At 47.1% G+C, this 20,979-nt stretch overlaps 1 protein-coding gene across 7 annotated transcripts in view; it reads right to left on the bottom strand.

Annotated features, from left to right (window-relative positions):
• Positions 1-20,979, bottom strand: part of tln2b (talin 2b) — a 293,811-nt gene that overhangs the window by 100,120 nt on the left and 172,712 nt on the right. For all 7 annotated transcript variants that reach the window (XM_068015241.1, XM_068015242.1, XM_068015244.1 and 4 more), the window contains 5 exons: positions 20,492-20,786; positions 19,034-19,200; positions 6,369-6,497; positions 4,068-4,181; positions 2,448-2,561 (listed from right to left, as the gene is read on the bottom strand). In XM_068015241.1, coding sequence (XP_067871342.1) covers positions 2,448-2,561; positions 4,068-4,181; positions 6,369-6,497; positions 19,034-19,200; positions 20,492-20,786 — 819 coding nt within the window. The remainder of the gene's footprint in view (positions 1-2,447; positions 2,562-4,067; positions 4,182-6,368; positions 6,498-19,033; positions 19,201-20,491; positions 20,787-20,979) is intronic.

Genomic DNA, 20,979 nt, shown 5'->3' with positions numbered 1-20,979 from the left:
TCTCCCAGTTTCTTCATCTCCGACGCATCTGCTCTGATGATGCTACCTTCCATGACAGCGACTAACATGTCCTCCTTTTCCCTCAACTGAGGATTCCCCCCCAATGTGGTTGACAGGGCCTTCAACCGTGTCCGGCCGATTTCCTGCACCTCTACCCTCACCCCTTCCCTTCCCTCCCAGAATTACGAAAGGGTTCCCCTTGTCCTCACTTTCCACCCCACCAGCCTCCACATTCAGAGGATCATCCTCCGCCATCTCCAGCGTGATGCCACCACCAAATGCATCTTCCCCTCCCGTCAGCATTCCGAAGGGATTGTTCCCTCCACGATATCTTTGTCCACTCCTCCATTACCCCCTTGTCCCCTTTCCACGGCACCTTCCCCTGCAATCGCAGGAGGTGTAACACCTGCCGTTTTACCTCCTCTCTCCTCACTATCCAAGGCCCCAAACATTCCTTTCAAGTGAAGCAGCGATTTACTTGTACTTCTTTCAATGTAGTATACTGTATCCGCTGGCTCACCGTGTGGTATCCTCTACACTGGGGAGACCAAATGCACATCGGGTAACCGCTTTGCGGAACACCTCCGCTCAGTCCGAAAGCAGGACCCCGAGCTTCCAGTTACTTGCCATCTCATCAACCCCCACCCGCTCTCATGCTAACAGTTCTGTCCTTGGCCTGCTCCAGTGTTCCAGTGAACATCAACACAAGCACGAGGAGCAGCACCAGATTTCAATTAGGCACTCTACAGCCGTACAAACTGAACATTGAGTTAAATAACTTCAGAGCATGACTGGCCTTTTTTTAATATTTTATTTTTTAACCATGTGCCTGTTTTTCATGTAGTCAGAGCTGCCAATTATTCCACTATTAACACTCTCTCTGGACTAATGCTTTTCTCTCCCCCACCCCCCACCCTCCCCTTCACTTGCTTAAAACCTAATTCTGTTCTAACCTTTGCCAGTTCTGATGGAAGGTCACAGACCTGAAACATTAACTCTGCTTCTCTCTCCACAGATGCTGCCTGACCTGCTGAGTACTTCCAGCACTTTCTGTACTGCCTTCAACATTCAGTGAAACCGTACCCCTAATTCTCTCTGTTCTCCCACATCAGTCTTCCTTCTACCATTCAGAGTATAATACTATTTCTTTTAACCAAATTGCATCAGCTCATACTTTCTGAAACTGAATTCCATCTGCTACTTTTTAAGCCAATTTTCCTCATCTTATCCATCTGCTTTTCCAGCTTTCTTTGATTTTCTAAAGAATTAACTATACCTCCTATTTTGCTATCATCTGCAACTATTGACGTCACTCCCTAAGCTGATATCCAAATCATTGATTATACACAGTGCACAGAATGGCCCCAAAATTGAATTCTGGGACATCACTACCCACTTCTAACCATTCTGAAAAACTGCCATCAACGCCAACTTACTGTTCTCTCCCTTCTAACCAATTTTTAATCCAATATTTTTTCTTTGCCCCCTCAATACCATACTCATTAATCGTCCTTCATGATCTCCTGCGTGGTAACTTGTCAAAGGCTTTACCAAAATCCATGTCCACTGCATTTCCAGTAATTACCATGTCTGCTACCCCTATGAGGTCTGTCAAGCATGACTGCCCCCTTTTGCAATCTGTGCTGGCTCCTTCTAACTATCTGTTCTTGCTCTAGATAGCAATTTTACCCTTTATTTCTCCCACTCCTGTCTCAGAAGTTAAAACTAATTGGTCTGCAATGACTCGGATTAGCTCTGACTCCTTATTTAAAATGGGTACCACACTGGTGGGTCTCCAGTCGACTAACATATAGCCACATACAATGGAGCCCGGACATTCCTCGGGGCTCTTACATCATCCTAGCACGTAGCCCATTGGGATCTGATGGCTCAGGCAGGGAGTCCTAGGAACGGGGATTCTGGGGTGCCCTATCACAGGGGAGGGGCAGGGAGACAGAATGACTGAATTGGGGAGGTTTGTGTCCGGCAGCACTTGAACCTCATACAGTCACCACACAGAGTCCAGGCCCGGGTGGCATGGGAACAGTAGGAACGGGTTGAGGGCAGAACCACAGACTGGAGTCACGAGGGACAAGTCAAGGACGCATCAGGGCCAATATGGGCCATTCACCGGAAACAATGCATTGTGGGCCAGAAATGGTGGCTGTTAGTTTGAGGTGGGCTAGAAATTCGAGTTGCAAGCCTGGGGGGAGAAACTCAAGTTGTATTTTCAGCATTTGGGGAACTTTAATTACTCCTTTGTTGCACTTTAAAAAAAAACATTTGTGTTAAAGCTTTTTGTTTTGATAACTTTTTGTAACAGAGCGTGAGAGAGACAGAGAGTGACAGAGTGCGAGCAAGAGACAGAGTGTGAGCCTGAGAGGCGCCACGATCGTGCGAGCGGGGGGCAGACAGCGAGCAGGCGAGAGGCAGAGAGCGAGACATACCTGAAGGAAGTTCTGACTGGCGATAATCAAGGCAAGCTGGGCACTAAGACTCTCTGGCTCAGCCTGACTTCCTCGGACACCTTGCACCAATTGAGGTATATAATCAGCGACAGCCTATAAAAGGAGATACAAGCCAACACGTGTGAGGGAACAATTTCTTCAAACTGCCCGTGTTTCAAGCAGCCGGTTTGATCAACACCCCATCCACCATCCTCAAACATTCACTCCCTCCACCACCGACGCACAGTGGCAGCAGTGTGTACCATCTACAAGATGCACTGCAGCAACTCACCCAGCCTCCTTCGACAGCACCTTCCAAACCCGTGACCTCTGCCACCTAGAAGGACAAGGGCAGCAGATGCATGGGAACACCACCACCTGCAAGTTCCCCTCCAAGCCACACACCATCCTGACTTGGAACTATATCGCCGTTGCTTCACTGTCACTGGGTCAAAATCCTGGAACTCCCTTCCGAACAGCACTGTGGGTGTACCTACACCCCAAGGACTGCAGTGGTTCAAGAAGGCAGCTCACCATCACCTTCGCAAAGGCAAATAGGGATGGGGCAAAAAAAGTAAAAAAGAGGAATGTGGATGGGAAGGAAGGAAAGAAAAAGAGCTGCATTTCTACAGCACCCCACCTCAGGATATCCCAAAGTGCTTCACAGCCAACTAAGTGCTGTTGAAGTATTCGAGCCGTCTGGTTGAGCAATGGGCCTCACTGTGCAGTTCCCTGAGCTGCAGGAAAGACTCTTCTCCATGCGCTCGCGCCCATAATAAATCCCACTGCGAAATGTCATCAGTAAGCAAAGGCTTAAAGCCCGTCATCTGTTAGTTAAACTCCCTCCATCAGTGTCATCCAACAAAGGGCGACACCCCAAAACAGCAAGCTGGCTTTCTGTATCAGATACCTGCGGCGTATTTCCAGAATATCTTTTCCATTTCCGAAAGACCAGTTCTGGCGTTTTGATTTTTATCTGCATTTTACCCAATTCCACTTCCAAACCAGCATGGGTTGGCAGTACGGCTGATGCCAGGGATGCTCACACCAAGCCTGCTGGACAGTTTCGAGCAGGGCTAGTGAGGCCCCCAAGGAAGGTCACACGCTACTGAAGTTGGCAAATGATTCAGAAAAGAGGGAATCATTTCATTTCTTTTTCAAATAATTGATTTTTCACACTCACTGACTCACTGAGGTAAGGGCGTTAGTGCTGGAAAATGCTATGCATCAGTACAGGCACCCGCTGTCAAATCAAGCTCTTGTAATGCACACTTAATGCAGTTTAAAAACTCCCAATATTTCACACCAGGCTGAACCTCACGGGAACACTCTCTAATGCACCAATTTCAGTCGCAGTCCAGACTCCCCGTCCAGCCAACAAAATGAAGCAACGTTCATTCCGTGAACTCCGGCCTGGATTTGACCCCATGAACCCAGAGGTCAAAGGTCAGTGCCCCGTTCCCCAGTCCCCTTTTTGCCAAATTTAATCCGAGGTTGCTAGTTCGAGCGAGAGTTGCTCAGAAATGCGCTCAACATTTATCCAAGCTAAGAAGTAACCAGAAGGGGAACCGATACAGATTCACGCCAAACACCCTGAAGCTTTCCCATCAGGCCCTTTACCTTACAGCTCTGGACCAGTTGCTGGTGCGCAGCTGTGTTCTTATTGGACGACGATGCATTCTGGGATGCCGCAATAGTTTGCGTTGCCGCGGCTGCTGCTTGTTTGGCCGCATTCTAATTAAAAGTAAACAAATGTACTTTAAGCAAAAAGATGCACTTTTGATACATTTACTCCTGTAAATATTAAGTCAATTAATATGGACTTTGAAGATTTTGATTGGTTCCAAGGTACATTCTGTGGGTTTATCCAGCAAGTAGTAGGAGCCACACAGACCAGGAAGATCCCATGTTCCAGCTCTGGCTTGTGTTGAAATTGCAAATCTTATATCCCTTGTCATTTACACAATGGCTTTTGTACAAGTGACCTTCAGTAGTTGTCTCCCCTTCCTCAGTTTTCTTGTACCACTGAAAGAATGCATCGGAACAGGAGGATGCCATTCAGCCCCTCATATCCGTTCCCACTGTTTAATTGGATCAGGGCTGATCTGTATCTTAACTGAAAGAGAAATGCATGGTCATAAAAGATGGTTATAAGGAGCAGAGGGAGGTGAAGGAGTTTAGGCAGGGAATTCTGAGGGCAGGTACCACCACCAATGGTGGGGGTGGAGAGAGTAGGAGGTGTACAAGAGAGTCAATTAATTGGATGCACAAACCTTAATTTGATGGGGCTGAGCCACCGTGACCATTATTTGATGGGTAATAAAATGGGAGCAGGGAACCATGCCAAACAAGCAAGACTATACACTTGGTATTGCTTCACTGGAGGATGGACAGCTGACCGATTGCCAACAAGCTTCTCACAGAGAGGCCTATTGAGGCATGTCTGTGGTGTAATCATTTAAACGCAAGGCCTGCTGCTATCCTGCTTCAGTGAAAGTCAGCCTGCGAGCAGGAGTCGAGACAGCACATTCTTCACATTTCCAGGCTCACACGCCCATCAAAGTCACGTCAGCCCAGATCTGTCGGTTCCAAAGATCTCCGCGCTCATCTTGCATCAGGCTGCAAGAGGTGAACGACCTCACATTTCTCAACAAATCTGTGCTGGAATTCCTTTCCCCCACGGTCAAACTGAGCTTCAAGGCAACAAGATTCTGCGGACGTGTGCATGGCTGGTGTTGCCATGAGAGCGATCGAGTCTGTAACCTCGAAATGTTATGCTGTGGATTGGAGACCACTGTCTCAGAACCAAAAAACATCTAGGGAATTATACATTAAATTCAACAGAAAAACATTACTTTCAGTTCTTTTATTGAATTATGTTTCATTATAGTCAGCAGTGTGATGGAACACTCTCCACTTGTCTGGATGGGTGCAGCTCCAACAACACTCAAGAAGCTCGACACCATCCAGGGACAAAGCAGCCCGCTTGATTGGCACCCCATCCACCACCTTCAATATTCATTCCCTCCACCACTGACGCACAGTGGCAGCAGTGTGTACCATATACAAGATGCACGACAGCAACTCACCAAGACTCCTTCCAAACCCGCAACCTCTACCACCTAGAAGGACAAGGGCAGCAGTCGCATGGGAACACCACCATCTTGACTTGGAACTATATCGCCGTTCCTTCACTGTCGCTGGGTCAAAATCCTGGAACTCCCTTCCTAACAGCACTGTGGGTGCACCTAGCCCACATAGACTGCAGTGGTTCAAGAAGGGCGGCACAGTGGCGCAGTGGTTAGCAACGCAGCCTCACAGCTCCAGTGACCCGGGTTCGATTCCGGGTACTGCCTGTGTGGAGTTTGCAAGTTCTCCCTGTGTCTGCGTGGGTTTTCTCCGGGTGCTCCGGTTTCCTCCCACAAGCCAAAAGACTTGCAGATTGATAGGTAAATTGGCCATTATAAATTGTCACTAGTATAGGTAGGTGGTAGGGAAATATAGGGACAGGTGGGGATGTTTGGTAGGAAGATGGGATTAGTGTAGGATTAGTATAAATGGGTGGTTGATGTTCGGCACAGACTTGGTGGGCCGAAGGGCCTGTTTCAGTGCTGTATCTCTAATCTAAGGCAGCTCACCACCACCTTCTCAAGGGTGTTTAGGGATGGGCAATAAATGCTGGCCTAGCCAGCGATGCCCACATCCAATGAATGCATTAAAAAAAAAAACTCAGATGCAGCTCAGGCTAAAGACTGCTGTCAGAAAAGCAATTATGCAGACTTCAGTTTTACTCCCCAGAAGTAGCTTTGATGAGTTTGCCGAGTCAGATTGCGACTGCAGCAGAGTTGTTGTACTGTGAATCCCCAAACAACCTTCGTTTAGCGGAACATGGAATAAAGTTTAATCGGGCAGAAACGTTACCTCCAGCCGGTTAATTAACTTCTTCTTGATGGCATTCTGAGCAGCTGAATTGGTGACAACCCGCAGACCCTCTGCCGCTTCCCTCAGCTTCTGCTGTTGGTCCTGGTTTTCTGGATTGGCGGCTGCACCCTGTACAGAAGAGCAAAGAGGTTGGCAAGGCTTACCCGGTCAGGGCAAAGGGGGTTACTGAGATTCACCCAGTTACTGCAAAGGTTTACCTAGTCAGCATTAGGGGGAATAAGCCAAAATAAAGTGAAGTTAGATATTCCTCAACCATACCTGACATTGAAAAAGAGCCAACACCTCCACTTATTTATTTATTTAGAGATGCAGCACTGAAACAGGCCCTTCGGCCCACCGAGTCTGTGCCGACCATCAACCACCCATTTATACTAATCCTACATTAATCCCATATTCCCTACCAAATCCCCACCATTCTCCTACCATCTACCTACACTAGGGGTAATTTACAATAGCCAATTTACCTATCAACCTGCAAGTCTTTGGCTGTGGGAGGAAACCGGAGCACCCGGCAGAAACCCACGCAGTCACAGGGAGAACTTGCAAACTCCGCACAGGCAGTACCCGGAACCGAACCCGGGTCGCCGGAGCTGTGAGGCTGCGGTGCTAACCACTGCGCCACTGCTCTCCGCAGTGGCGACCAAGGACGGTAGCGATAGCCTCTCTGGTCGAAGTGCTCACCAACGCTCGCTGCTTGTCCGCCCTCACTGGTGAGGCACCAATGGACCTGGGGGCCTTTAGGAAAGGAGCACACCTTATACTGGGGGTGAAGGAACTGGAAGGCTACAACAACAACTTAGATTTATATGGCATCTTTAACATAACAAAAAGTCCCAAGTCCCTTCACAGGAGCATTACAAAACAAAATATGACACCAAAGCACGAGATGAGCAAACACTTGATCAAAGAGGTCAAGTTTTAAGGAGTATTTTAAAGGAGGAAAGTCAGGCGGAGAGGTTTAGGGAGGGTATTCCAGAGCTTGGGGCCTAGGCAACCGAAGGCACTGTCACCAATGGTGCAGCAATTAAAAACAGGGAATGTACAAGAGGCCATAATTAGAGCAGCATAGATATCTCGGAGGGTTGTGGGGTTGGAGGAGGTTCCAGAGATGGGGGTGGTGTTGGGGGGGGGGGGGGGGGGGAGGGGAGGTGGCATGGAGGGGGAGATGAGGCCATAGACGGATTTGAAAACAAGGATGTGAATTTTAAACTGGGAGCCAGTGTAGGTCAGCGAGCACAAGGGTAATCTGCAGTGTTGAGTGCAGCCACACAGCTTCTCCTGGCCATGCCACACACATGGCAAGGTCTGGTTCTCACCCAGTGGGGGAGCTGCCAGAGAGCCAGAGGGTGAGAGTGGAGATACCACAAGCAGAGCTCCAAACACTATCCTCCTGCAGCTGTAGATTGTGAAGGTGTAACATTCCAGATAGCCAGATTCCCATGTTGCACTGAGCTTGGCAACCACGATTCAGTGTAAATACCAGAGCTAGAACGTAACGTTAAATCTGGTTCAAGCAATTCAGTTCTCCTCAGACTCAAAGCTGAAAAATGTACAATTTGTGTCACTATTTTCACTTTAACTTCATTGTCTGGAAACTGCACAGATTTAATCTGTCACTCTGGGCATTGCTGCTGTGCCTTAATGTTCAAAATCTCAATTCCATGAGGACCATCAGTTCTTGCTGGGATAATAAGAGCTGAACTCTGAGCACTGCTGTACAACAGCAGCAGCTGAAGCACTGTCTGCTTAACTACAGGCATTCAGCTGTCCAGGGAGGAAAACTCTTTGAACATGCATGTGCTAAATCATTTAATCTGCCCGTGTGCCCGGTGGCCCTCTCACAGAACAGCAGCAAGTGTGATTTAACACTGGTCACAATCTGGTTAGGAATGAGGGCAGGGAGTCTAAACGTTGCATTTATATAGCACCTTTCATGACCTCAGGACGTCCCCAAATCGCTTTACAGCCAATGAAGTACTTTTGGCCACTATTGTGATGTAGGAAACGTGGCAGCCAATTTGCGCACAGCAAGCTCCCACAATGAGATAATGATCACATTATCCGTTTTAGTGACGTTGGTTGAGGGATAAATGTTAGCCAGGAAGAACTCCCCTGCTCTCTTTAAAATACCACCACGGGATCTTTTACATTCACCCGAGAGCGCAGGTGGGGCCTCAGTTTAACGTCTCATCCAAAAGACAGCACCTCGAATCATAGACTAGTACAGCACACAAAGAGGCCTTTCCACCCATCAAGTTTGCGCCAGCTCTTTCTAAGAGTGGTTAGTCTCAGTCCCCTGCTCTTCCCCCCCACCCTCCCCACTACCCCTGCAGTTTTTTTCTCCTTCAAATCTTATCCAATTCCTGTTTCTAGGCTCCGACTGAATCGGTATTGACCACCCTATCAGGCAGTGCACTCCGACACTGGATTCGAAGAGTTTCTCCTTATATCGCCTCTAGTTCTTCTGTCAATCGCTTCTCGAGCTCGACGTCTGCTGGTTATTGACTCTTCAGAGACTGGAAACAGTTTCTCTTCATTTACTCTATCAAAACCCCTCATGATTTTAAACACCTCTATCAAATCTCCTCGGAGAATAACCCCAGATTCTCCAGTCTATCTACGTAACTGTAATCCTCCCTCCCTGAAACCATCTTTGCGGCATCTTTACATTGGCTTCCCATTCTTCCTAAAGTCAGGTGCCCAGAATTGCAAACAACACTCCAGCTGGAACCAACCTGCTCTCCTTTGAAGTACTGCCATGGAATTTTTTCTATCCACCCAAGCTGGCAAACAGGGCCTCAGCTTTGCGTCGCATCGGAAACACAGCCCCGCCGACAGTGTAGCACTCCCTCAGTACTGCATTCCCTCAATGCTGCACTGGAGGGCCAGCCTGGGTGATGCACCTACGTCTCCGGATTGGGGCTTGAACTTAACTTAAACTCAAGCTTAGAGTGCTACCCACTGAGCCACAGCTGACACTTAACAGATGGAAACCTGGTGGCTCCAAGTCAGGAAAGGAGAGAATCGTAGTGGCAATGAAAGGTTTTGCCAAACAGAATGTGTCTTGAGGAGGGGTTGGAAAGGAGAGGTGGCAAGTTCGGGGCGGAGGGGGGAGGTTGCGAGGCTGCAGTGAGTCGGAGGCAAGGCACCGAAAGCTCTGCTGCCAATGGCAGAGCAGAGGGAGCTCAGTTAGTTGGAGTCTCCTGTGTCTACTGGGTGGATGAGACAACCCCCAAGGAGATGTACAAGAACCCAGGGTCAGTGGAACAAAGTGTCGGGGGAAGCAGCACAAGGTTGGTGGAGATGACACAGAGTCAATTTAGGTCTGAGTATAGGGATGAGGGGAAAGTGGGATTTAGTGTGGGACAGGATATGGGCAGCAGTTGGGGTTTAGGGAGAACGGAAGGCCAATTAGGAGCAGCCAAGTCTGGAGTTAAGACAGCAGGGCTGAGGCAGGCAATGTTGGAGAGGTGGAAGTGCCTTTGGGATGTCCCCTGGGCATGAAAGACACTATATAGATGCAAACTATTTCTTTTTAAGGGATGGGCATGATATGGGGCTGATGGTCAGTGTTAATTGTGTGATTATATGCAGGTGAAGGGAGTTAATTGGGGTGTTAGACACTCACTGGGACTGGGAGAGGAATTTGTGAGGAGCTATGTGTTTGTAATCCTTTTAGTCTGCACAATAAATGTGAAACTGAGTAAATATAGGCTCCAGCATTATCCTTCTATAACAAACTTTCTGGAGTTGAACAGTCAGCTCAGGTTTGAATAGTCTTGTTCAGACTGGCAGAGTGAGATGAGATCTCACTTGAACAGATCCACTTCAGACCAATGGGATGGGAGCTTTCTCTTCCCCTCAGCAGGCAGATTATTTCGCCCATCTCCACCTTCTATCCAGCCCGGGCAGCCCAAAATCAGGTCCAATGCAGCCACAGCCTGCAGTGTCCAATGCCGTAAGCGGAACTGCGTCACTCTTCAGCAGACAGTGCTCTATTAAGGTTGGGAGTCGAGGACTAGATTCTGGGGCTGGGCAGAGGGAGCTTTACTCTTCTCCTGACCTGGGATAACTCAATCCCCACACCAGGAGCAAATAAAGGAGATAAACCATGGGGGCAATTTAATCCAGCTCAACAGCCATGTTTGTGTGCGGTAACATTCAATGAAAAAACAGACATCAAAACACTGGCAACAATAATTAAAAAGTAACTGTAAGCTGATTCAAAGCTGCTGGTGTGACCATGGTTCAATGGGGAAAAACACAACCAATATTTGCCACACTAAGTGATGGGGAAGCAGTCAGGAGGACTGGAAACAGAAATGCAGAGAAATCCTCGAAACCATCACACTCCAGGGAATGCTAAATTGGAGCCAACATATTTCCCAAGAAGTTTGCATGAATCCTGCACAAAACCATGTAAAAGCAGCTTGCCAAAATAAATAAACCTCAGATACTGGTCACTCAGCAATTGAGAATGTCGAGAACATCTCTATAATGAAAATTGCTCGCACTACATAAACCCTTTGCAAACTTAAACATAAACCTTGCGATGATTGATTTACGGGAAATTAGGGACCATTTAGTTCTGAGAAGAAACATCGGTTCACTTGTGTACAAACACAGTGACAGGCCGAGGCAGATCTCGGCAAAGCACAGCTTTCAAAATAAACTGACACTCAGTTTTTATCTAAATCTATCCAAACACACCTAAAATAACAAAATTAAGCACCAGCCAAAAGGTTTAATTTCCTCTCAAGTGTTTGTGTATTTTAAGTGGTGGTTCGTGATCATTGTACATTTAAAAGAAAACAGCCTACTTGAAAAAGTCCATGGAACAGCCCGGGGCACTTAGTGTCAACCATGCTTACTTGCGGCTGTTAAGATGGCAACCATCATGGAGAAGACAACATCCTCACAGGGAGGGGGCAAAAATCACTGGATCACAGGATTGGCAGTGATCACAGTGGCCATTTGGGAGATCCCAGCCCAACCATCGGGATCTCAACATCCAGCTGTTCATTCCATGATTCCAAGACCCATGTCTCTATTGCCACACTGTAAAAATCCATCAGTGGTGTTGATCACTCTTTGTCCAGGTCATGCTGCCGTACAATTTTAAAGGGAGTGCAGGGTCAGAGAGACCTGAGGGTATACATACACAAATCCTTGAAAGTGGCCAAGCTGCTAAACATAGGAATCCTTGGCTTTATCAAAAGAGTAGAAAAAGCAAGGAATGCAAAACCTTTACAAAATCACTGGTTCGGCCTCAGTTGGAATATTGTTTCCAATTCGGGGCACTTTACTTTGCAAGGATGTCAAGGCGGTACAGAGGAGAGTTACTAGAATGGTGCCGGGGATGAGAGGCTTCAGTTACGTGGATGGACTGGAGAAGCTGGGGTTATTCTCATTGCAGCAGAGAAGGTTAAGAGGAGATTTGATAGCAGTGTTCAAATTTTGAAAGGTTTTCATGGAGTATATCAAGAGAAACTTGCTAGTGAGAGAAGGGTCAGTAACCAGAGGACACGGAATTAAGAGAATCGGCAAAAAAAAAGAGGAAGGGATTTTTTTTTTTACACAGTGAGTTATTCTGATCTGGAACACACTGTCTGAAAGGGTGGAGGAAGAATATTCAATAACAACTCGAAGGGGAAAAATTTGCAGGGCTGTGAGTTTTTAATTCTTTCATGAGGGCATCACTGGCAAGGCCAGCATTTGTTGCCCTTGACAACTGAGTGGCTTGCTCGGCCATTTCAGAGGGCAATTAGGAGTCAACCACATTGCTGTGGGTCTGGAGTCACATATAGGCCAGACCAAATAAAGATGGCAGATTTCCTTCCCTAAAGGGGCATTAGTGAACCACTTGGATTTTCATGACAATCGATGATAGTTTCATAGCACCATTACTGAGACTAGCTTTCAATTCCAGATTTTTATTGATGTGGATGTAGAAAGAGCAGTTGTGTGGAAATAATTGGATATCTCTTTCAGAGAGTGTAAAAGGGGCAAAGAGCTCCCCTGCTCTTTCCATATTGCCCCACAATGTTTTTATTCAATTCTCTTTTGAAAGTTACTATTGAATCTGCTTCCATCACCTTTGAGGCAGCGCATTCCACATCACAACAGCTGGCATCCTTCCATCTATGAAAGATGATGGACATGCATTTAGATGGGGTGCCTTCTCTTGGTGCTAATGGCTGTGAAGGCCAATCCTTGAGAGGCAGGTTCTGCCACAAGTGCTGCACATGAAGCTGCCAAGTGACGCTGTGAGTTGTTGTTTTTGACATTGGTGCCTATTGCCAAGCTGCTGTAGCAACTGATTGTGATGGCAGTCATAGTCATCGAGCACAGCAACAGGCCCTTCGGCCCATCATGTCTGTGCCGGCCATCAAGAACCTACCTATTCTAATCCCATTTTCCAGCACTTGGCCCGTAGCCTTGTATGCTATGGTGTTTCAAGTGCTCATCTATATACTTCTTAAAATGTTGTGAGGGTTCCTGCCTCTACCACCTCTTCAGGCAGTGCGTTCCAGATTCCAACCACCCTCTGGGTGAAAACAGTTTTCCTCAAATCCCCTCTAAACCTCCTGCCCCTTACCTTTAATATATGTCCCCTGGTTATTGACCCCTCTGCTAGGGGAAAAGGTTTCTTCCTATCTAATCGATCAATGCCCCTCATAATTTTGTATACCTCAATCATGTCCCCCTCAGCCTTCTCTGCTCCAAAGAAAACAACCCTAGCCTTTTCAGTCTCCCTTCATAGCTGAAATGATCCAGCCCAGGCAACATCCTGGTGAATCACCTCTGCACCCTCTCCATAGCAATCACATCCTTCCTATATTGTGGTGACCAGACCTGTACACAGTACTCCAGCTGTGGCCTAACTAGTGTTTTATACAGCTCCATCATAACCTCCCTGCTCTTATATTCTATGCCTCGGCTAATAAAGACACAGGTTGTGTCGCCATTTCCCTCTTTCACCAGCTAGTGACTCTCAGATGCGATAGTCGACATTTAGGGCCTTCATGTCACAACGACTCGCTGTGTAAAAAAAAGTTCTCTTCATCTCATCGGATTCCTTTGCTAATTCTCTTAAATTTGCGTCCTCTTGCTTCTGACCTCCTGCCAACAGAAACTGTTCCCTTCAATCCTATCTGCTCTATCAAAACCCAATCTAATTTCGAACACCTCTATCAAAGCTCCCTTCACCTTCTCCGTTCTAAGGGGAACCACCCCAGCTTCTCCAGTCTCTCCACATTACTGGGACCATTCTGGCAAATCTCTTCTGCACCCACATTTTTCCGAAAGTTTGGTGCTCAAAATTAGACAGAATACTCCAGTTGAGGTCTAACTAATGTTTTATACAGATTTTGTATAACTTCCTCACTTTTGTACTCCACGTATCTATTTATAAAGCCCAAGACCCCATATGCTTTTTTAACTGGCTTCTCAACTTGTCCTGCTGCATTCAAACATTAAATGTTCCACCTCGCCCTTAGGTGTTAATGTCCCAATGAAAATTACCTTCCTGGTTTTACATATCCTTATCTCCTCATTGAGAAAACTGGCACATCCCTCTTCTTCAGACCATCCCCCTCTAATCAGTCCCACCCTTTCCATATTAGGGAATGGTTTACTGTGTAGTTCACACACTAGTTCCTGCATCTCCCAAAGTCCCCATCTAGTCTACAACTCGAGATGTGGAACGCATCATCGCTCTCCGAGGCCAGCCTGTGCTCTGGTGGTCCGACTGCATTGTTTGCACAGCTGCAACAGCCTCACATTCGGGTATCTGACTTCTGATACACATGGGCAAACGCATCTTAGATTTTCCCTCTCTTTCAGCTCTTATTGGTTCCTGGGGTTGGGGTGGGATGTGGGGGCGGGGGGGGCAGGGGTGGCGAGGGGGATGGAAAGAGGTTAACGGACCAGATATAAAGTTGCGTAGGTGAAAGATTTAAACATCAAATCCTTTCATGGTCTCGCCTCCTCCCCATTTCTGTAATCTCCTCCAGCCCTAAAACCTGGAGGCAGGCTTGGGTAGTTAGATTTTAGTTTAACTTGACCAGTGCTATACGGTATCCACTTTAATGACCAACACGGTCAAGGAAGCCATTTTATTACAAACATGTGACTTAAGAAGCCATTTTGTATCTTGCACAGATTTTTGTATCCTGTATTAAATATGTAGTAACCAAAAATGAAACAGATGATTGTAAAATTAATGAATGCTGATTGTGTTATAATTAATGAATCAATCATTTTAGAAAGAGTGGGTTGGCATTTAAAGTTTGTTAAATTTAATTAGTGCGAGTTTCCGTGAAAAGGAGCAGTTTCAGCTAAATGTGTTCGAACAATGGGACCCCGATAAAGCAGATAGGACAGTACATCAGGGCCTTGTGGAGTGTGGTTTTAATGAACAGAGATGTTGTTTAAGATCAGATTCAGAGACAGTATGAAAAACCACTTCATTGTACTCTACTGAGCACAGGTAGCTGTTAGTGGAAGACATAATTAAGAACCAATCAAATTTACCTACTAACAGCCAGAGCCAATTATTAAATTAACAAGAACCTGACTCAGAGGTGGTGTGATGGCCTTGTAGTAGTTAAAAGCAGCAGTCTTGTAAGGTTTTGTTGCACAGAAACAACAGAAGACCTCAGAGGTAGAAGCACAGACCAACAGCCCAGTTCTCCGCCTGACAAGGGATTAAGACCGAAAAGAGAGGACTGCGTCAATCTGCGCCCAATACTGGACCAGGAAGTGCACTTGTGAAAGATGTAAAGTTACATTCCCAACTTTAAGTATAATTCTACTGTTAATTGCTGAATATTGTTTTACTTTCAATAAACTCTCTGGACTTATTAATCAACCATCCTGTTGCCTTAATTGGGTAAGTCTTGCCTAAAGGGATTGTCCGCAATGGACTTGCAAACCCTCGGAGTTCTTTGTGGTCTTCTAATTCTGGCCTCTTAAGCATCCCCAGTTATCATCACCAACCATTGGTAGCTGAGCCTTTAGCTGCCTAGGCCCGAGGCTCTGGAATTCCCTCCCTAAATTATTTTTTTTTAAAAACTCATTCATGGGATGTGGGCATCGCTGGCCAGGTCAGCATTTATTGCCCATCCCTTAAAACCTCCCTCTTTTATCATGTGGCATTAAATGCTGGCCTTGCCAGTTATGCATAGCATGAATAAATCTGCGTCAAATATTGCCTGATTACGCTCCTGTGAAGCGCCTTGGTTTCCCTACGGTCAAGGTGCAATATAAATGCAAGTTTTTGTTGTGGAGGCAGGGCTCCAGGGCTTCATCGCGTTGCCTCAGCCAGAGGAGTGACAGGATGATGTACAAAAAGAGCATGAGAGCTCAGAAGGTTGAGGGGCAATCTGACTGAGGGGTTTAAAATGTCAGGAGGATTCGCCAGGGTAGATACAGAGAAACTATTGCCTCTGGTGGGGGAATCCAGAACGCTGGAGCATAATCTTCCAAATTAGAAACAAAAACAGAAAATTCTGCAAACAGTCAGCAAGTCTGGCAGCGGAGAGAAACAGAGTCAACGATGAGTGCCTCCAGCATCTTTCGGTTTATAATTTCAGGTTTCCGGCATCTGTCTATCTTGATTTGATCTTAAAATTAGAACAAGGCTATTAAAGAGGGAAATCACACACGGTGCAGTGGGACTCTGGACGTCTCGTTCCCCTGAAGGGCTGTGGATGCTGGCGGACAGTTAGAGCTCGAGACTGAGATAGGTGGATTTTTGGGAGATAAGGGCATCTCGGGATATGGAGCGAGGGGGATAAATGGAGTTGAGGTGCAGATCAGGCATAATCTAACTGAATTACAGAGTGGGCATGAGGGGCTGAATGGCCTCCATTCGTTCCTAATGTTACCATGACAAAACATTAGTTTGCGTGCACCTGCTCACTCAGCAGCTACAGTGAAAGAAATTAATACTACGCTAACACCCAAGGGCAGCCTGTAAGGGGGTGGGGGGTGGGGGGGGGGGGGGGGCGGGCATTAGGCTGCAGATGGGATGGTACTCAACGGGGGCAGGATGTTGGGGCCGCCCACCCCACCTGTGTTGCAAACAGCGGCTCCAGCAAGCTCCTGCCGTGATTTCTTCTTTCTGTTAAATGACTCTTATTAAATGAGGTGCATCGCAATAGTAGCAGTTCAAGTATCTGCACTAATTAAAGAATTCAGCTAAAAGGCAAATGATGCCGCTTGGCCAGTTAAAGAGAGTCTCTCCGATCAGCAACACAAAATGTAAGGGTGGCGTTAGCCCTGCTCTCTATTCTCCACCCGTCTCATAAAGCTGCCTGCACATGACATCACTCACTTGTTCAGATGTTCAAAAGCCTCCTGAACAGCAGCAGCAGCGATGCTTGAACTGATCTTGCATCTGGACTCTCAGTTCCCTCATTTATTATTCAATGCCTTGCATCAGCTCTGCTTTATTCAAAACTGAATGAGCAATGACAGCTCTTAATCAGTGCCAGGGGAAATTTAAAACATTGAGGGCAGAAACCATTCCCGACATCTTTCTAAATCTGGCAGACAAACGGCAGAAAATTTGCTGTCTGCAATCAACATTAAAATTTTAAATAGTCATTTGGTAGTACACAACTAGAGCAGTGCTGAAAACATTTTGTCGAAGCTCTTCATCTTGCACTCATCAGGACAATCTGCAAGAATACCAATGCAAGGAAAAGCAACAAACTCATACTATATGAGAAGAGAGTGCTGATTGGTAGAGGTGTTGCCATGGAGAATGCACAGGTTTTTGGTGGCTGACAGTTAACTGCCAAGCTTTGTTTGAAATTTAAACCAGGCAGCTTGGCTCTGATTGGTCAAGGCATTGACCTGAGGAATGAACCAGCGAATGGCTGTCACTCAGCGAAACAAATAAACATTTATATAGCGCCTTTAATATAATAAAATGGCCCAAGGTGTTTTACAGGAGCGTTACAAAACAAAATACGACACCGAGCCACATAAGGAGATATCAGGTCAGATGAGCAAAAGCTTGGTCACAGAGGTAGGTCTTAAGGAGTTCCTTAAAGGAGGAAGGTGAGGTGGAGAGGGGAGATAGTTTAGGGAGGGAATTCCAGAGTTTAGGGCCCAGGCAGCTGAAGGCACGGCCGCCAATGCTGGAGCAATTAAATTTCAGGATCCCAAGAGGCTGGAGGAGCACAAATATCTCGTTGGGTTGTGGGCCTGGAGGGGCTTACGAAGTTAGGGAGCAGTGACGCCATGGAGGAGTTTGAAAACAAGGACGAGAATTTTAAAATCGAAGCATTGTTTAACTGGGAGACAATGTAGGTCAGCAAGCAGGTGAATGCGATTTGGTGTGAGTAAGCTCATGGGCAGCAGGATTCTGAATGACCTCAAGTTTATGGGGATCAGAATGTGGGAGATTAGCCAGGAGCGCATTGGAATAGTAAAGTCTAGAGTTAAGCTGGTAAAACTGAACTAAAAGAGAGACAATATAAAATAAAAGGTACAATTCTAAAGGAGTGCAGAAGCAGAGGGAACTGGGTGTATATATGCAAAAATCATTGAAGGTGGCAGGACAGGTTGAGAGAGTGATTGATAAAGCATACAGTATCCTGGGCTTTATTAATAGGGTTATAGAGTACAAGAGCAAGGAGGTTATGTTAAACTCGTTAAAACGCTGGTTCGGCCTCAACTGGAGTACTATGTCCAGTTCTGGGCGCCGCACTTTAGTAAAGATGTGAAGGCATTGGAGAGAATAAAGAAAAGATTCACGAGAATGGTTCCAGGGATTTATTTATTTAGAGATACAGCACTGAAACAGGCACTTCGGCCCACCGAGTCTGTGCTGACCATCAACCACCCATTTATACTAATCCTACACTAATCCCATATTTCTACCACATCCTCACCTATCCCTATATTCCCCTACCACCTACCTATACTAGGGGCAATTTATAATGGCCAATTTACCTATCAACCTGCAAGTCTTTTGGCTGTGGGAGGAAACCGGAGCACCCGGAGGAAACCCACGCAGACACAGGGAGAACTTGCAAACTCCACACAGGCAGTACCCAGAATCGAACCCGGGTCGCTGGAGCTGTGAGGCTGCGGTGCTAACCACTGCGCCGCTTCAGTTATGAAGATAGACTGGAGAAGTTGGGACTGTTTTCCTTGGAGAAGAGAAGGCTGAGAGGTGATTTGTTAGAGGTATTCAAAATCATGAGGGGTCTGGACAGAGTAGATAGTAGATGGTGGAAGGATCGAGACCAAGAGGGCAAAGATTTAAGGTAGCTGGCAAAAGAAGCAATAGCAACAAGAAAAACGTTTTCATGCAGCGAGTGGTTAAGGTCTGGAATGCACTGCTTGACAGTGTGGTGGAGTCAGGTTCAAACAAGGCTTTCAAGAGGGAATTGGATTGTTATCTCAAAAGGAAGAATGTGCAGGGCTATGGGGAGAAGGCGGGGGAGGGGCACGAGATAATTTGCTCCTTCAGAGACACAATGGGCCGAATGGTCTCCTTCTGTGCTGCAATAAAGCTGTGAATTTGTTTCTCCTGGTTATAAAACTTAGCAAACCGCTTAGATTTACAAAGTTTTCCGCTAGTTGAGGAAGCTGGGCTTCCAAAGGGATAGGAGGGAGCGACCTACTTTTGCAGCTTCCACCATTCTTGCCGTGGAATCGGCCAGGAGCTTGGCAGCTGCCAGCAGCTTCTTAGAGTTATCGACGTCGCTCTCCGCCTCTGCGTCCGATCTCATAGCATTCACCAAATCCGACGTCGCCTGGGCCAGCACCCGTGCCTGCCGGACCATCTCCCCTGTGGGCCACAGATGGTAATACATGGTTACTCAACCATGCCCAGCCAATCCAACCATTGAGCTCATTCATCGGTTCCGAACCACATTAATCCATTTGTTAACCACCCCCTAACAGTTAGCTCACAAGCTGCTGTACTGTCCCTGTAAACATCTTGACCATTTAACAACACCATCTAGGGTTCCCTTGTCCTTGCTCCAAGTCAACTGCCCTCCCTTAGATTCAGGTCAAATTCGAATCTGATCTGTTGAGTTTCTGCATCCAAGATATTTGTGTAGATCAGGAGCAGAAGAGGAAGATTCTTGGGCATTCCACTCAGTCCTTAACCCAAACATCATTGTCCTAATAACAGCAGCTGGAATTTTACATTGGGTGGGAGGTCGCGCCCACCGGCCATAAAGTCGGGGGCGATCCTGCCTCCACCGGGCCTGGGGAGCCACACCAGGATTTTACACTCCCCCAGGCCCTTAGTTGGACTTGGGCAGGACTTCCACCTCACTGAGGCAGGAAGTCCCGCCTGCAAGAGCTGCTGGCCAATCAGTGGGACAGCAGCTCTTAATCCCAGCAGTGCCACCGGGAGCAGTGGCCAGCACTGGGACTGCACCCAGCCAACAGTCTGATCGTTTGGATGTGGGCCCCGGAAGACAGGTAAGTTTTGGGGCGGGGCGCGCTGGTGCTGGACCCTCCATGGGGCAGAGGATACCCGATCAGGAGGCTCCCCCAGCCTGCACGGAGGCTGCCAAATCTACTGCGAGGCCTAAGGCCTCACAATTCTGGCCTTGGTCCTCTCTTCACCATCCACATCAAAACTTTACCCTGAGCTTCTACCACTTTTAATTTTGTGAAGAACTTCATTGAAGACCTTAAGAGTATTCTAAATACATCAGGGATTGGGCTCAGTCCCCTGAAAAAAGTCGAGGAGGACACTGGTCAGCCAGTCTCTTTCCCCACCCCCTGCTCAAGTCACTTTGACTGTTAGTTACTAGTTGCCAGACCGAACCAATGTTACTGCCTCTGTATGGAACAGAGATTCCTCGGATCAGAATTATCATTTTCTAATATTTCCAATCTCCTGAGATCTCCCCTATATTCTGTAACCCCTTTTTCTATGGCCTTTCAGCTGAAACATTAACTCTGCCTCTCCACAGATACAGCTGAATTTTTCTATAATTTTCTCCTTTTATTTCAGATTTCCAGCATCTGCCGTATTTTACTGTTCATCCTATTAATATGGTTGAGGCATAATTTTTTTGCTCAGACACCGCAGGTTTCTTGAGGCAGCTCCCACTTACCTGCATCACCCATGGAGCTGAAGATGCTCTCGGTAACGGTCATGATGGTGTCCGTAGCCTGGTCGTAGCGTCCAATGGGCTCCCCTCTGCTGGCGTACTGGCGCACGTGCTGGAGGAGGTCGTTGAGGGCTTGGCTCACCACGCTCGCCGCGGCACTGACCTGTTTCAGGAGCTCGGTGTCGTCCGTTGCGGCCTGGCAGGCTTTGACGCAGCCCTCTACAGAGCGGTCCACCAGCTTCCCAGCCTCCACCAGCTGCTCCTGACACACAGGAGAGCTGATGGTTGGACTGACCACCTGCAGTGGGCCACAGAAAGGGTCATCGAGGGGTCATCAGAAGAACATCAAAGCAAAATGGCTGTCAAACCAGAATTTTGCAAGAGTCAAGTCACAACATTTACACCCAGCTTTAACTGTAATACACCAGATATCACTGCATCCTACAGAACAGGAAGAGTCCATTCATCCCATTGTGAAGAACTATCCAATT

This window comes from Heterodontus francisci, chromosome 35, assembly GCF_036365525.1.
Source record: "Heterodontus francisci isolate sHetFra1 chromosome 35, sHetFra1.hap1, whole genome shotgun sequence".
Lineage (NCBI taxonomy): Eukaryota > Metazoa > Chordata > Chondrichthyes > Heterodontiformes > Heterodontidae > Heterodontus > Heterodontus francisci.
This window is presented reverse-complemented; position numbering and strand designations above follow the sequence as displayed.